The sequence below is a fragment of the Musca domestica genome, unplaced genomic scaffold, assembly GCF_030504385.1.
Source record: "Musca domestica strain aabys unplaced genomic scaffold, Musca_domestica.polishedcontigs.V.1.1 29, whole genome shotgun sequence".
Taxonomy (NCBI): Eukaryota; Metazoa; Arthropoda; class Insecta; order Diptera; family Muscidae; genus Musca; species Musca domestica.
Genome location: NW_026712296.1, coordinates 1,317,731 through 1,334,862, shown reverse-complemented (window position 1 = coordinate 1,334,862; position 17,132 = coordinate 1,317,731). Strand labels below are relative to the sequence as shown.

The following is a 17,132-nucleotide window of genomic DNA, read 5'->3' as shown; positions in this document are numbered from 1 at the left end:
CGGCTCCGATATATATATTTTTTTAATATAATCCTTCTCGAAGTGATATCATGCCCTCTATAGCAATATTATGTGATATAAAAGATTATATGTCTCCGTTAAAATTAGTGAAAATCGATTCAGAATTGGATATACCTCCCATATATTAGTTCCCTCTGAAACCAAAATATAACTGCTCTAAAGCCAACAGTTGATGGGTGGTATGATCTAATTCAAATAAATTCTTTTGATACAGGAGCTCTACTAAATATGCCTAGTGGTGTAGGGTATCATATAGTCGGCCCGCCCTACTTATGACTTTTCCTTACTGACTTTGATACGTGAATGTGGTTTTGGAAAATTGTACTATGTGTGCGAAATGTACTGAATTTGGAAAACTTTAGTTTAGGGTGATCGGAACAAGCTTTTGAAGTTTTGTTTTGAAGGTAGGTTTGTGATAAAACGTGTGTACGAAAATACTAAATTGTACAATGTTTGGTAAAATTTGGTATTGGGTGAATAGATAGTGACAGAACTCTGAAATTTGATATTGTAGTCTCTCGAATTGAGATATGAAGTAGGTTTTGGAAATGTGTACCATAACTGTAGGAAAAGTACTAAAATTGGGTGAAGGAATAGAGCTGAAATCCTGAAAATTAGATATCTAATTTAAAGTCTGTGCTTAAGAAATGGAGGTGATTTTACAGATGTGTACTGTAATAGTTCGAAATGTACTAAGTGGAACTAAATTCCGTGAAGGAAATAGAGCTGGAATCCCGAATATTGGTATTGAAGTCTCTGTTGGTATCTGTGTTTGGGATTTTTCGTTGGTTTGGAACTCCGTTCTATATTTGTACAAAAAGTACTAAATAGTACTAAATTTGGAGTGAAGGGATAATATTGTTGGTGTCTGTGGATATGATACGGAGGAGGTCATGTAAATGTGAACTATAATTGTACAAATAGTACCAAAATGTACTATATTTCGTATTGAGTGAAGGGTGAGGACTGGAATCCTCAATTTTTCATATTGAGGTCTCCGTTGGTATCTGGATTTGAGATATGGAGGTGATTTTGGAAATTTATAATAAAATTGTACGAAAAGTACTAAATGGTACTAAATATTGGATGAAGGGATAGATTTAGAATACTGAATTTTAATATGGATGTCACCGTTTGTGTCAGTGGTTAAGAGATGGAACTGGTTTTGGAAATGTGTACTTCAACTGTAGTAAATTGTACTAAATTTGGTAATGGGGGATATTACTGAGCTAGAATCCTCAAATTTGATATTGAGGTCTCTGTTGGTATCTGGAGTCGAAATATGGAGTTTTTCTTTTCTTTCTTTTTTTGTAATGTGTGTAATTTTTTTCAAAAGTACTAAATTTGGTGAAGGAATAGAGCTAAAATTCTGAAATTTAATACAGATGTAACGGTTGGTGTCTGAGGTTAAATTTTGTAAGTTATTTTAGAAATATGTACTATAATTTTACAAAAAGCACTTAATGGTACTGAATTTTGTATTGGATGAATTGAATTGAATCCAAAAATTTGATTTTAAGTTCTCTATTGGTATCTAGTATTGAGATCTGGTTGTGGGTTTCTATATGCGTACTATAATTATTCTAAAAGTACCAAATGGTACTAATTTTCGAACTCTGTTTGTGTCTAAGATGGAGAGATGTAGATTGTTTTGAAAATGCGAATTGAAATCGTTAAATTTTATTTTAAGGTTACTATTGATTCCTAGAATTTACATATGGAGACGTTGAAATAGTTTTTGGACTGTAAATTTGGATGTGGGTTTGCAATGGTTTTACTAATATTCTCCTTGATAAACTTCAAACTGAACAATTTTGAAGACTTTTTGGTGGAAAAGGTCAATATTTTCCTATTATTTTTTTTTTCTAAAAACTATATTAATAATACTTAAAACCTTAAAAGTCGGAAAATTTAGTACGATGTATGAAGTTTTCGTTAAAAAAATGTTGTGTAACTTAGCAAGTTGTGAATTTTAAGTACTAAAATGTCCTAACACGAACGGTTGGAACTAGTTCAATATTTATTGATGAATTTTTCGCTGACGAAGTAGCGGGCACTTACTAGTTAAGTTATTATTAACGAAATGCTAAACCACTAATTTAACATGGTAATGTCAAAGGAAGAAAGCAGTTACCAAAGTGGAAGTCGAAAGTCAATAAACGGATTAAAAAAAAAAGAATTCATGTCATAATAATTATACCCTACACCACAAGGTGGTCAGGGTATTATGTCTCTGTGCATTTCTTTGTAACAGGCAAAAGAAAACGAGATAGACCCATAGTTCCTTTTGATGATCTGCATAGAATCACTTTCTGAGTTGATTTATGCATGTCAGTCCGTCTGTCCGTCCGTCAGTCCATCCGTCCGTCCGTCTGCATACAACATTTGTTTGGCCCAAGGACGCAACCTATTGAAATTGGAGATAATCGGTAAAAATTTAGATATAGCTCCCATATATATCTTCATTCGATTTGCCTTTTATTGTGCACCAAACGTGTAATATCAGCCCGAATAGTATGGAATTTTGCACATACAAACAAATTAGGCCTGAAAATAAGTATGCCAAATTTTATTGAAATCGGTTCAGATATAACTATAGCTCCCATATATATTGTTCATCCGATTTGTTATTTTTGTCCTCCGCAGCCGTAATATGCACTCTGTAACAACAATATTTGGGGAAATATATCAAATTCAGCTCAGAAATACATTAGCTAAATTTTATCGAGATCGGTTCAGATTTGGATATAGCTCCCATATATAACTTCGTCCGATGTACCATTTATTGTGCACCAAACGTCTAATATTTGTCCAAATGGGATGGAATTTGGCACATACGACCGAATTCAGTCTAGAAGGTAGTATGCCAAATTTGGTGAAGATCGGTTCAGATATAGTTATAGCTCCCATATATATTGTTCATCCGATTTGTTGTATTTGTTACCTACAGCCGTAATATGCACTCCGTAACAACGATATTCAGGGAAATATATCAAATACAGCTCCGAAATATCTTTGCCAAATTTAATCTTGATCGGTTCAGATTTGGATATAGTTCCCATATATATTTTTATCCGATTTCAAATTAATTTCGCACCAAATGGGCAATACAAGCCAGAATTTAAAAGATACAAATGCTTCGGCAAATTTAGTCCCTTGAATTTTAAATTATAATTATAATCACAGCGTATATGATTGAATTCTCCAATAAAAACTTTTAATTATTAAGTGGAGCTCAACTAAATTAGCAAAGTGGTGTAGGGTATCATAAAATCAGCCCCGCCCGACTTTAGGGCTTTCTTTACTGGTTTTAATTTAATTTAATTCATTTGTTCCCCTTCTATTGAGCTTATGATCTTGAAAAAGAAATTTAAAAATTTCGGCGAGAATACTCCACAAAAAAAAAAAACAAGGGAACTGTTAAGAATTGGTGGCTCTTTCCAAAACCTCGGTATTCCCTATTAGAAAAATCGTTGTTCCTTAAGAGGAATTTTTTCATGTATTTATTTATTTATTTTCACAAACTCTCTTTGACGCTTGATAATAATGCGGGACAACAATTCAAGGAAGCTAATAAAGTATACTGCACTTGAATCACAACACATTTTATTTATTAAAATAATAACGTAAACAATTACATTATATTTTATTTAAAATCTTTTTATCAATTAAGTCAAGGTTCATTCATAATTTACCATAACGTAACCCAGCATCAACAAATGTAAATGTATTCCGAAGACCACCAGCAAAAAAAGGCACTTGAATTGCCGGCTTTTTCACAAAAAAAGACTTGTTTCAAATAAAAACGAAAGTATTTAAATTCCATCTCGGCCTGCTTTTTGTGCCACCAGACAAGAGTTGAGATAATTTACACATTAACACACCTGGATACGTAATGGATTTAAAATCTGTTTTTTTTAATTTATTTCATTTTTTTTTTGTGTTCAGATGAACTTGACATTCGTACGCATTGACGTACTTTTGTGGGTTTTTTGTAACCTCTGTGATCTATTAAATGAAGGAGGGTATATTATGTTTATTATTACGTTTGTAACTCATCCAAATAAAAATTGAAAAATATTATTTTATAATAATAATGAATGAATATGGGAGAGTAAGTGACAGCGTATATTCCTTGGGTTTTTACACTGGGAGTCTTTAAGACCGTCCTAATTTTTCCAGTAGTGATATCTTCATCGTCAATAACGATAAAGAAAAATAAAGGATATTGATAATCTTAGGAAGGGAAATTAACATTGCTTGAGAAGCTGTTATGACACATGTTCCCTTTGATCGAGGGAGCAAGCTCGGGCCAGTCAAAGCCTGTCACAGCTTTTTATAACAAAAAAAAAATGATGGTAGTGTCTTCACACAAATAAGGTACTTGGAATAGCTGATTTCTGATACTCTTATGATTTGGAGGAGACCGAGAAAATTTCATTCATCAGAATACCGATTATGGTTTGTACCTTTATATTGGGGTTATACCTTAATGTGGACTTATATGAACTGTTTTTTTGCAAGACAATTCCGTTGAAAATTGTGCCGAAAGTCGTTGAAATGCTTAAAATGAAGGGGTACCGTTGTATGGTGGCTATACGAAAAAGTTGGCCGATATAGCCGTTGTCGGAACTTGATCTAAATTTAGACCCAACTCTATCGGGCGGACACTTTGTTGCATCAAAAACTGATTATTTCAAAATATGGAATAAAAATAACGGAAAGGTTCAAAAGTTCACATGGGATGGGAATGAAAAACTCTAAGGTATCTTTCAGCCAAAACATAATGCTATTCTTTTCTTGGCATTAAAATTTGTGGTGCGTGACAACTCCGGTTCTTGGCAGAAGTCCTAAAAAAGTTCAACTTCTTAACGGGCACTTCGATGGAGTTTCATTGGGTTAATTCCCAACGGACCCAAAAATTACGCACACCCAAATAGGTTCCTGACGTGTAAATTTAAGAGCGAACCATGAATTACGGAATTTTAAGGGCTTGCTAAGTCACAGAGGACTAAAGAATTTCGCGCATCTCCAAGGGTATCTTACAGGCCAAGAGATACGAGCACTTTAATGTTTTTTTAAGACAAGAAAGACTTAGAAGTTGATTCAGATACGGTATAGTTATGGACACTTCAAAGGCTTAAAAAATCAAGAGGGTCCCAAAGTTGCGTATGTACTAAAGGAGTTCCTGAGGGGGATCCAAGGGTAACTTTCAGACTTTCACGGAAAGAATAATTTCTTCACCCAATACCAAATATAGTACAATTCAGTATTTTTCGTGCAATTATAGTATACATTTCCAAAACCACCTCCATGTCTTAATCACAGACGCCAACAGTGGCTTCAATGCCAAATTTCGGTATTACAGCTCTATTCCTTCAACCAATACCAAACTTGGTGCTATTTAATACTTTTCGTACAAGTATAGCACACATTTTCATAACAACCTCCATGTCTCAAATGCAGATACTAACTCCTCAAGATATGCAGATACTAGTCCTCAATATCAAATTCGAGGATTCCAGCACTATACCATCACCAAATATCAAATTAAGCACCACTTAGTACTTTTTAGTACTGTTTAGTACTCTTTGTACAATTATAGTACACATTTCCAAAACCACCCCCATATATCAATTCTAAATACCAACAGAGACCTTAGTATCAAAATCTAGGATTCCAGCCCTATACCACCACAAATACCTAATTTAGTACCACTTTGTACTTTTCGTACAATTCTGGTACACGTTTTCAAAACCATCTCCATACCTCAACCACGGACACCAACAGTAACATCTATATAAAATATCAGGATTTTACTTTTATCCCTTCGCTTAATACCAAATTTAGTACCACTTAGTACTTTTCGTATGATTATTGTACACATTTCCAAAACTACCATCATATTTCAATTTCAGATTCCAACAGAGACCTCAATATCGAATTTCTGAACGTTATTTCTATCTCTTTACCCAATACCAAACGTAGTACCTTTCTGTACTTTTCGTACAATTATGCTACACATTTCCAAAACTACCTCGATATGTCCAGGCTAAACATGAACATCAACCTTAATGTTAAATTTGAGATTTTAAGCACCATCTGTTCAACCTACACTAAATTGTACCAAATACAGTACTATTTAATAGTTTGTGTACACTTGTAGTACACATTTCTAAAACCACCTCTTAAGCACAAACCTACCACCAAGAGGGACTGCAATACCAACATTACAAATTACCAGCTTATTCCGTTCACCCAAAATTGAATGGCTCCAAATTCAGTACCATTTAGTACAGTTTTTTCGACTACTATCGAACACTATCCATTCACATAATTCCAAATGGTACCAAAATTGTCTTTGTGCATTTGTTTGTAACAGGCAAAAGGAAACGAGATAGACCTATAGTTCCTTTTGATGACCTGCATAGAATCACATTCTGAGTCGATTTATGCATGTCCGTCCGTCTGTCCATGTATTTTTATAAACAAAGTAAAGTTCGCATTTATTACCCGATCCAGATGAAATTTTGCACAAATCATTTGTTTGGCTCAAGGGCGAACCCTATTGAAATTGAAGATAATTGGTCAATATTTTTTATTTTTTTTTTTTATTTTATTGTGCACCAAACGTGTAATATCAGCCCGAATAGTATGGAATTAGGCCCGCAAATAAGTATGCCAAATTTGATCGAAATCAGTTCAGATATAGCTATATATATTGTTCATCCGAATTGTTATTTCTTTCCTCCGCAGCCGTGTTATGCACTCTGTAACAACAATATTTGGGGAAATATATCAAATACAGCTCAGAAATACCTTTGCTAAATTTTATCGAGATCGGTTCAAATTTGGCTATAGCTCCCATATATAACTTCGTCCTTACCTTTTATTGTGCACCAAACTAATATTTGTCCAAATGAGATGGAATTTGGCACATACAACCGAATTGAGTCTAGAAGCTAGTATGTCAAATTTGGTGAAGATCGGTTCAGATATAGCTATAGCTCCCATATATATTGTTCAACCGATTTGTTGTATTTGTTACCTACAGCCGTAATATGCACTCCGTAACAACGACATTCAGGGAAATATATCAAATACAGCTCAGAAATATCTTTGCCAAATTTTATCGAGATCGGTTCAGATTTGGATATAGCTCCCATATATAATTTTATCCGACTACAAATTTATTGTGCACCAAATGGGCAATATAAATCCGAATTTAAAAGATACAAATGCTTCGGCATATTTAGTCTTTTGAACTTTAAATTATAATTATAATCATAGCGTGTATGATTGAATTCTCCCATAAAAACTTTTAATTGTTATGTGGAACTCTACTAAATTACCAAAGTGGTGTAGGGTATCATAAAGTCGGCCCCGCTCGACTTTAGGACTTTCTTTACTGGTTTAAATATAGATATTGTCTTTAACACTAAAATAGCTTTTTTATATAAATGAATTTCAAAATTCAACCCTAAGACTATACCCTTCTCCTTAATTCCAATTATGTTTGGGAATAATATGATATTAAAAATTAGCCATCCTCACAATTTAAAGTGGTAGCTTACATTCAACTTCGACCATTTCCATCTCAAGTGTATCTCTTTTAATTTAAGCGATTTTTGGCCTGCGTCGTTTTATTATTGCACTAACTAAATATAGCATCTTAAAGGGCAACATACATGCCGACATGTCACAAACTGACATTGTTATCAACACATCATATACATTAAGGTGTTGTTGTTTTTTTAATCACATTATAAATATTTTTTTAGTTACATTGAAGATCTCAATATTGTTAACCTTTATTTTTTTCTGTTTTCAGGGAAGACATGCAAAAGGTGAACGTTAAGTTTCACGACAATTTCACAGTGTCATATCAGCACAAAAAAATCTTAGAATTTGTTCCTGAACTAAGTATTGACAAGAATACACCAATTGTCACACCTAACATACCTCTATTGGTGAGTACGAACATCTGAGTTACCTAACCTAACTAAATGACGGATTAACACACCCACCCATCGTATTTGTCTCGTCTCTGACGAGTTGACTTGAAGGGCCATTGAATCGTAAAATAGGCGTAGTTGTCTCGTATTTATCATCATCTTCATCATCAACGACAGCATCATCACCGCCATTGGCTGTTGACAGCATTTTGACAGGCAACAAGGCTGCCTTCGGTGATGTATTTATTTAGTTGCCATTTGAGCGGTTTATTAATGGGACATAAATTATTAGCACACTTTCAAAAAACGATTATGAATCTTCAATGACCTTAGAGTGTCATAGTTGTTGTTGTTGCTGTAGTTTTTTGGATTGATCGCTAGTCATCAATTTAATAGCATCTTTTAATTACCTGGAATTTTCGATTGAATGAATCGTTCATGAAATAAACGAAGGGTGATTGCCGACATGTATATGAAAGAATTTTTGACAATTTTTATATTAAGAATATATTTAAATATAGGATATATGATACTACTGTGTAAATAAACTGAACAAAAATTTATCGAATAAGTGAAAACTATTCCATACTGAAAAGTTTTCGTGCGGAATAACAATGAATATTTTATCTTCATTTCCCTTTGATTGCTTTCTGTCTGTAACACCTTGAAAGGGTATATACTCTGATTCCATGTAAAACTCAAGGTGATATTTATACATATGCTAGCAAGTGCCAGGATTTCAGATCTATTCCTTCACCCAATACCAACAGTCATCGAAATGTAATTTTTCACAATTTCAGCTCTATCCCTTCATCCAGTACCAAAATTAACTTAACATTTCAGTTATCTTAATATGACATTTTAGAAATTTATATCATCCTCTTCAACCAAAACCAAATTTAGTATCAATAAGAACTTTCCGTATAATTATAGACATTTCTAAAAGTACATAGGATGTACCGGCCACACATAAACGGCGACCCTAATACCAAATTTCAGATTTCAAGCACTATCTGTTCACTCAATACCAAATTACACAAAATATAGTACTATTTAGTATTTTTAGTGCATTTGTAGTACACATTTCCAAAACCACTCTCAATTTCAGATATCAAAATAAAGTTCAATATCAAATTTGTGGATTCCAGCCCTATCCCTTCACCCAACACCCGATTAGTACAATTAGTACATTTCGAACAATTTTACTACACATTTCCAAAACCACTTCGATATCTTCACTTCACTTCACCACTTCAGCCCTATTTCTTCACCCAAAATTTAATTTAGTAATATTTAATACTTTTCGAACAATTATAAAATCCAGATACCAACAGAGACCTCAATATACAATTTCGGGATTCCAACTCTATTCCTTAACCCGTACCAAATTTGGTACCACTTTGTGCTTTTCGTACATTTATAGTAAATATTTCCAAAAACACCTCCATACCTTTATAGATACCAAAGGAGATCTCGGTATCAAAGTTCTGGATTTCAGCTCTATCCCTTCACCCAATACCAAATTTAGTACCATTTAGTACTTTTCGTACTTTTCAAACCAACGCCAAATCTCATACACATGCACCACCAGTACTCTAAACTTTAGAATTTTAGTTTTATCCCTTCACCCAATACCAAATATAATACCATTCTGAACTTTTCGTAAAATTATAGTACATATTTCCGAAACCACCTCCATATGTCCAGGCTAAACATGAACAGCGACCCTTATACCAAATTTCGAATTTTAAGCACTATCTGTTCACCCAATGCCAAATTGTACCAAATATAGTACCATTTAGTACTGTTCGTTCTCTTTTTCAAAACCACCTCTTTATCACAAACCTACCAACAACAGAAACTTCAATATAAAATTTCAAAATTTCAGCTTCAACCGTTCACCCTAAACCAAACTGTTCCAAATTTCGTACTATTTAGTACAATTTGCAAGATTTGTACACATTTCCAAATTTACCTCCATATATAAAATTTGTCTTCCAACCTTGATTCCCATACCAAAGTTTTTAGCTCCATCCGTTGACATAATACCAAATGGTACCATTTTAGAAGTTTTGTAGTATTTTAGAACTTTTCGTAACCTTAAAGTTCAAACTTCCGAAAATCCTTTGGTACATCAATTCTCCAATATCCAATATCAAATTTAAGAATTCCAGCCATATCCCTACACCCAATACCAAATATAGTACAATTTAGTACTTTTCCGAAACTACGTCCAAGCTACACATAAACAGCGACCCTAGTACATAACTATTCACCCAATACAAAAAAAATGGTACAAATATAATACTATTTAGTACTTTTAGTGCAATTTTTTAAAACGACCTCTTTATCACAAAACCTAACACTTACGGGGACCCCAATAAAAAAATTCAAAAGTCGAGCTTCATCTGTTTACCCGAAACCAAACCGTTTCAAATTTAGTACCAGAACACCTTTTGATATATCAATCTTATATTCCAACCTTGATTCTCATATCAAATGTTATTAGCTGTATCCGTTCACATAATAGCAAATGGTACACTTTACTTAACCTTAAAGTTCGAATTTCCAAAAACCCTTTGGTACGTCTAGCCTGCACTCCATCCGTGACTCCCTGTATTTCTGAATTCTAACTAATCTCTTTTGTTCAATACAAAGTATTCAATTTTATGTACATGTTAGTGCTTTCAGCATCCATTTAGGACGAATTTCCAAAAAAAAACAGCCTTACCACATCCCTACGCACCAAGACTGGCCCTCGTTTCTAGCTTTAGCTTTTTCGCCTGGGCGTTGATTCTCTGTCAGTCAGATAGTCTTTAAAAGAAGAGAGTGAGAAAGAAAGACGTCGTTGTCTCTGTTATTTTGCCATAAGTTATTTTTATTTAATAAAATATAACGATCCGATTCCCCATTTTCAGACATTAACCAGCTTAAGTCCCAAATTGGGCTATGTACTGTCCAAAACCATATCTGTCATATTGACAGCAGCGAAATTTAAACCATTTATTAACGTAACTGCCGAACAACTGGTGTTCGGCTACGATGATCCATTGGTGACGCTGGCGCACAAATTCTATCCGAAACATTTGAGGCCGGGAGAACGAATGGGTTTGCTAATTGCGGTAAGTATAAACCAAGATAGTATCTAAAAATATATTTGTAAATTTATAATAATTTTATTGTTTTCAATAACATATTGCAGCGCAATGGCACCTTGTCAGAGGTCTCTTCCATTAAGACTGGTCATTTGGGTATGGAAGATTTTGGCTATATTGATCGGCTAAATGGCATCGATCATTTCCCTCAATGGGATGAGCAGCCCTGCACAAGCATCACCGGTTCAGAGGGTTCATTTTTCCCGCCTCGTGATCTTACAAAATCGAATATGGTTTATGTCTACGATAAGGATTTGTGTCGTGTCATACCGTTGAAATATGAGAAGTCAGTAGAAAAGGATGGTAAGTGTTGAACATTTAAAAGTAGGGCAAAGGTTTTGATTTTTAATTTAAAAATGTTTTTTTTTTAAACTCTTAAGGCTACAATCACCGGCATTGTTAATTTCTATCCAGGACTTGAAAAATTATATTTTTTAATATTTTTTGGGATATTAAATGTGTTGTTATTGAAATAATTCTGGAAAAAAAACGATATTTTTGAAAGTATGGCAGAATTGCAGTTTTTTCAACATATCTTTGAAACATGTCAATTTTGAAAAATAACAGCATTTTTTTAAAAATCGTTATAATCTCTGTAAAAATGGAACTATCATTTCACAATTCAGCACATCTTGCAGATTATAAAAATTCTCATTTTTATAAAAGTTATACAATTTTTGACGAGTAACGAGTTAAGGCAGAAATTCCTTATGTATGATAAAAAAAAGTGTGCCAGACCAGCAGCACAATTCACAGTATATGGGTATCTTTGTTTTTTTCGAAATTTGAAGAGATTCCGTTAAAATAACGATTTTTGATAGACACTTTTGAGGAACATTTTTTTAAATATATAATCGTAAATAAAATAAAAATTTTCGAAATTTATTCTTTTTTTAATTTTGAGCCATATAAACGAGTGGTAAAGCATGTTCCGAACTATAGATGCAAATTTATGAGTAATTTTTATAAAGGATTTTTAGGGCTAAGACCGTGGTTTTCAGCTAACTAATTTAGAAGAATGGCACTGCTGTAATTGTAGTTTTTAAGGAATATTTTTCAATGGCCATTAGTGATAAAATCGTGGATGTTTGAAAATATTTTTGAAGCCCTTTGAGTGCTATAATTACGAATTTTGTAAGAATATTCTTTAAGTGCATGATATATAATCTAGGACATTTGAATAATTTTATTCAAAACATGTTCTAAGCTATGATCATGAATTTTTGAAGAACAGTCTAAAATTAAGATAAGAATGATTCTAAAGAATATTTTAATATTTTAGTCTCAATGTACTGTTCACTGCTTTACATTGGATTTGAGCTCCACTGATCAATGGTTGATTATCGCGTTGACGATATTCCAAAGGACCCAGCTAGAATTCAATCATCTCGTCAACATTTATTAGAGTTATGGCTTAGTGAATATCACTAGAAAGATGTCCGCAGATTTTACCAATATTTCAACATATATTTAGCTTGTTCGTAGACTTTGGGTCCCCCCATCCAATACTGATGACATATGGCAAACCGGTGAAATTACTCTTAAACATAGCTCAGGTTTCATTTATTTTACTCTCATGTGTGCTCCCATTTAAGAATTCGAGTGGGAGTCAAATAGTTTAAAATTGAGTAAGAGTTTAATATAAAGGTTGAATCGAGTGGAAAACATGAACTAGAGGCAAGGTGGTATTTGTATTTGTTTATGAGTTCAGAAAATATGTATATCTACGAAAATACAACAACAATATGACAAAGGTACTCAGCAAGAGTGGAATCGGCTCCATTTTTAGCGATTTTTTTGTTTCCATTCGAAGACAAGCAAAACATACTCTTATTCGAGTAGCATACAATTACATCGATTACTTTTTTTCGCTTGCAGGCGTACTCTCTCTCTCTCTCTCAAATTCGGGTAGAGAGTGAAACTGGCCCGAATTCGTACCTTAGTCATTAATAACTCACCGTATTTGATTGTTTTTTTATTCGGTGAGGAGTTTTAGGCCAAAATCCAACCATAAATTATTTCTATACCCTTCACCATATACAGATGAAGGGTATATTAAGTTCGTCATTCCGTTTTTAACTCATCGAAACTCATCTTGATCAGCGTAAGATTCTAAGACGATTAAGCCCTGTCCGTCCGTCTGTTGTAATCACGCTAGAGTCAAAACAAATTAATATAGGAAGCTAAAATTTTGCACAGATCAGTCATTTGTGCAGGCAGGTTAAGTTCGAAGATGGGCTATATCGGTCCATGATATCGAATGACCCCCATATAGCGGTACCCCCGATATTCGGTATTTTGTTAATTTCTGGCACATTTTTCAATGGAATTGTCTGAAAATCTACACAAGGAGTTCTTTCTGAGTACTTTACCCTCTGGAAGAGAATAGTCTATATACGTCCACGATGTCGTATAGCCCCCATAAAATGGTGCCCCCGACATTGAGTATTTTTATGATTTTAGCCACATTTTTAAATGGGTCGACTTAAAATCCGCACAAGGAGTTCCTTCTGAGTACTTTACATCCTGGAAGAGAATTGTCTATATAGGTCTACGTTTTAGTGTAGCAATCGCCTACGCTAAACCGAGATATTCGGTATTTCCAGGATTTTCACAACATTATTCACCGGAATTGCATCAAATTTCGTATTTGAAGTTCGTAATGGGTGCTACAAACTATGGCGGAAAATTGTCTATACAGGTTCATGTTATTCAGTATTTTGATGGTATTAGAGACATTATTCAACGGAATTGTTTCAAATTTCGTATTTGAAGTTCGAAATAGGCAGAAAATTACTTATCCATCACCACGTCTTCGTATTAAGGTTTTTATTGGTGCGGTATATTTCGACGGATTTTTTTTTTTTTTTTTTTTGAAAATTTTCAAGTTCCTTCCAAATGGTGGAGGGTATAAAAGTTCGGCCCGGCCGAACTTAGGTGCTTTTTCGCTTCTCAAATTTTGCAATCCAGACGAGCAGCTCTATCTACCGTTCTCGATTTTAGAATAATTACAGACATTACAGCGAATTAATATACCACAGAAAATTATCATAAATGTCGGTTGATAAAAACCTATAGTTTAAAAAATTCCTTGAAATCTGTGTTTACACCGACAAGGTTCTATATAAAAATTTGCGAAATATATCTCAAATATATATAATATTATATCTCAAAATATAAAATTGTAATCCTTAGGTTTAAATGCTGACTTGTACAAGCTGCCCGAAACCAGCTACGGTGATGCAGAGAAGAATCCCGAGAATAAATGTTATGATACCAAAGACTATAGTGCATTGAAGGGTCTACAAAATATCAGTCCTTGCCAGTATGGTGCCCCCGTCTACCTATCGAATCCACATTTTTATCAGGCCGATCCACAGCTGTTGGAAACGGTCGAGGGTTTATCACCAAATCCAGCAGAACATGAAACCTATTTTAAAATACAACCGGTAAGAAAAGAATGCAATTTTTATTTTATAATTTGTATCGAAAAATATTTTTTTTTCTTTTAGAAACTCGGTGTCCCCCTGGAGGGTAAAGTTCGCATTCAATTGAATCTGCGTGTGACCCAGGCCAAACACATTTTTCCCGTTAAAGATTTTCGTAGTTTTATGTTTCCCGTCATGTGGCTGGAGGAGGGCATCTCCGATTTGACACCACCTATCCGCCGTTGGATTTATTTGGCCACGGTGTTCGCGCCGACTGTTATACCCATTGGCTCGTATCTAATGATAGCCGGCGGTGCATTTGCCATAATGTATGTCTTCCTGCGTGCCTATCAGAATTATGTGTTTGCCCATGATCCGACATTGGAGATTTTGGAAATGGGACGACGTTCATTGCGACGCAGCAGTACATTTATCGCCCACCATCAGCATCGGTTTATGCATCGCGATTCATACGCCTTGCTCAAGGCGACAACGCCAAGTAATAGCCATTCAAATGACAGCACAGATGAGGCTGGCAGCAGTAGTAGAGGGAGTAGGGAGGAGATGCAAAACTCGGCAAGAGAAGCAGCAGCAACAACAACAGCGGACAATGAAATGCTCATATTAACGACGAATAGTGGCGATTCTAGTTCATAGTTAATAGATTGATTAGTCTAATGCTAGGTAAAAAAGAAGAAATCAACAACGAAACAAATTTATTTATAAATCTGTAAAACAAAAATAAGTTGGGCATTTTTCAGCCCCCCCTATGTATAGATGTGTACATATGTGTATGTATAGGTATACCCAAAATATGTATTTGTCTTTTAGTTAAGAGCAATTTTTTGTGCGAGCCCGAGCCGACAACAACAATTAATTGTGATGTAATTTAAAATAGCAGAGAAAACTGAAACTCTTACAACTAACTTAGGATTTGAAATTAAATTTATTTTGTTAGTCTTCTTAGCTTGTGTAGCACTCCTGCGAAACATGCCGTGAATGAATGAATGTTTGTTTGTTTGTTTGTTTGTGTGTACGTGACATTTTCGTGTGCCTGTGGAGTATTTGCGTGCTTGTAAAATTCGGGAATGCATAAATCTCAGCAAACATATCGCCAAAACGAAAGTTCCAAGTCCACTTTTTTGAATTTCTTGGCAATTGCAATTAAAAATCAAAACTGGATTTGGAACTTTTGAACTTTTTAAAATAATCAAATAAACTTGTTAAAATATATTTTTATTTATATCTAAAATCTAGTTTTAATATGTTTTTCTCTGTTAATTTAATTTCTTTAATATGTCTAGTATCACTGTTAAGCTTTTTTTGATACGTTTTGTACTCATTTAGAAGTATTTCGTTAGGTTAGACGATATTGTTATTATTGTAGTCTTGAAATTATTCCATTTTCATGCCAAAAAAAAAACGACGAAGAAAAACGAAGTTGGGAGCAACACACATTTTCACAATTCCATCCATTCATAATTACAAAACAAAAATATTAAATCTCAGCCAAAAATGTCGATTAAGTCAAGAATACCATCCACATTTCACAAAACACTAAAAAAGACAACAAAAACAAGTTCACAAAACTCTACAAACTGTGGTTACAAAACAAAACGGGTTTATATATTTTATTAGATTAAAGAAATTGAATTTTACACAAATAAATGTCATTGTTATCAAATATATTTGTGCACACCTAGTTTATTGGATCACTGGGTCGCTGAGTGTAAGTATAACAGTTAAGGGTTTTAAATTCCGCCTCCCCGACATGTAAACAAGTAGCAAAACATTAAGGTAGTCCGGGCCGAACTTACCCTCTAAAGAAAACATTTTTATATAAAGATATCTGAATTCAAGCATGTTCCACTTAAGCTACATACAGGGTCAGATGAAAAAACTGCAACCAACTTCAGACTGCTGTCACTTCTAAGCCACTCGTCCGACAGCTGTTAAAATTATTCCATTGACATTTATAACCGTACAAAATCATTTTGGTGAGAATTTTCCAGAAAAAAAAGGTTATTCGTGATAGAATTCAAGCGTGATGGTGTGATTTCTTTATGTTTGGCTGGAAAACCACAAATGACTATCGTTGGAGCACTCCAGCATTTAAATCAGAATAAATCTCTTGTGTCTCGTACCATCGCTCGTTACCGTGATACTGGTTACCTAGACCGACGTCAAGGAAGTGGACAGAAGAAAACAGCAATGGTTCGAAAAGTAATGAAGCGGCTTGATCGAAAACTGCGCCGTAGTGGCCGAAAAATGGCTCGTGGGCTGAACATATCGCAAATAATCCATTCGGCAAATATTAAAAAATTAGCTCAGGGAAGGCCATTGAAATTCCAAAAAGACAAGAACTTACACCGCAATAGAAAAAAAATCAAAAAAACTAAAGAGTTGCTTCGCTTGGCCAAAAGCGGTAAACTGCCGAATTTGGTTTTCTCCGTCTCCGAAACATTTTGGCCGCAGACCTTGGACATTCCAACAGGCCTTAGCACGCGCCACCCAAAAATGGTTACAAAATTATGTTCCTCCCAACATTTTAAGCAATTAATGGCCACCAAAAT

General features: G+C 34.2%; 1 protein-coding gene across 1 annotated transcript in view; it reads left to right on the top strand.

Moving 5' to 3' along the window:
* The window catches only part of LOC101897522 (scavenger receptor class B member 1), a 130,500-nt gene extending 114,255 nt beyond the window's left edge, over nt 1-16,245 (top strand). The window contains exons 5-9 of the mRNA XM_005186613.3: nt 7,853-7,991; nt 10,895-11,098; nt 11,179-11,434; nt 14,327-14,580; nt 14,644-16,245. Of these exons, the coding sequence (XP_005186670.1) occupies nt 7,853-7,991; nt 10,895-11,098; nt 11,179-11,434; nt 14,327-14,580; nt 14,644-15,216 (1,426 nt within the window). The 3' untranslated portion in view covers nt 15,217-16,245. The remainder of the gene's footprint in view (nt 1-7,852; nt 7,992-10,894; nt 11,099-11,178; nt 11,435-14,326; nt 14,581-14,643) is intronic.
* The last annotated feature ends 887 nt before the right edge of the window (nt 16,246-17,132 follow it).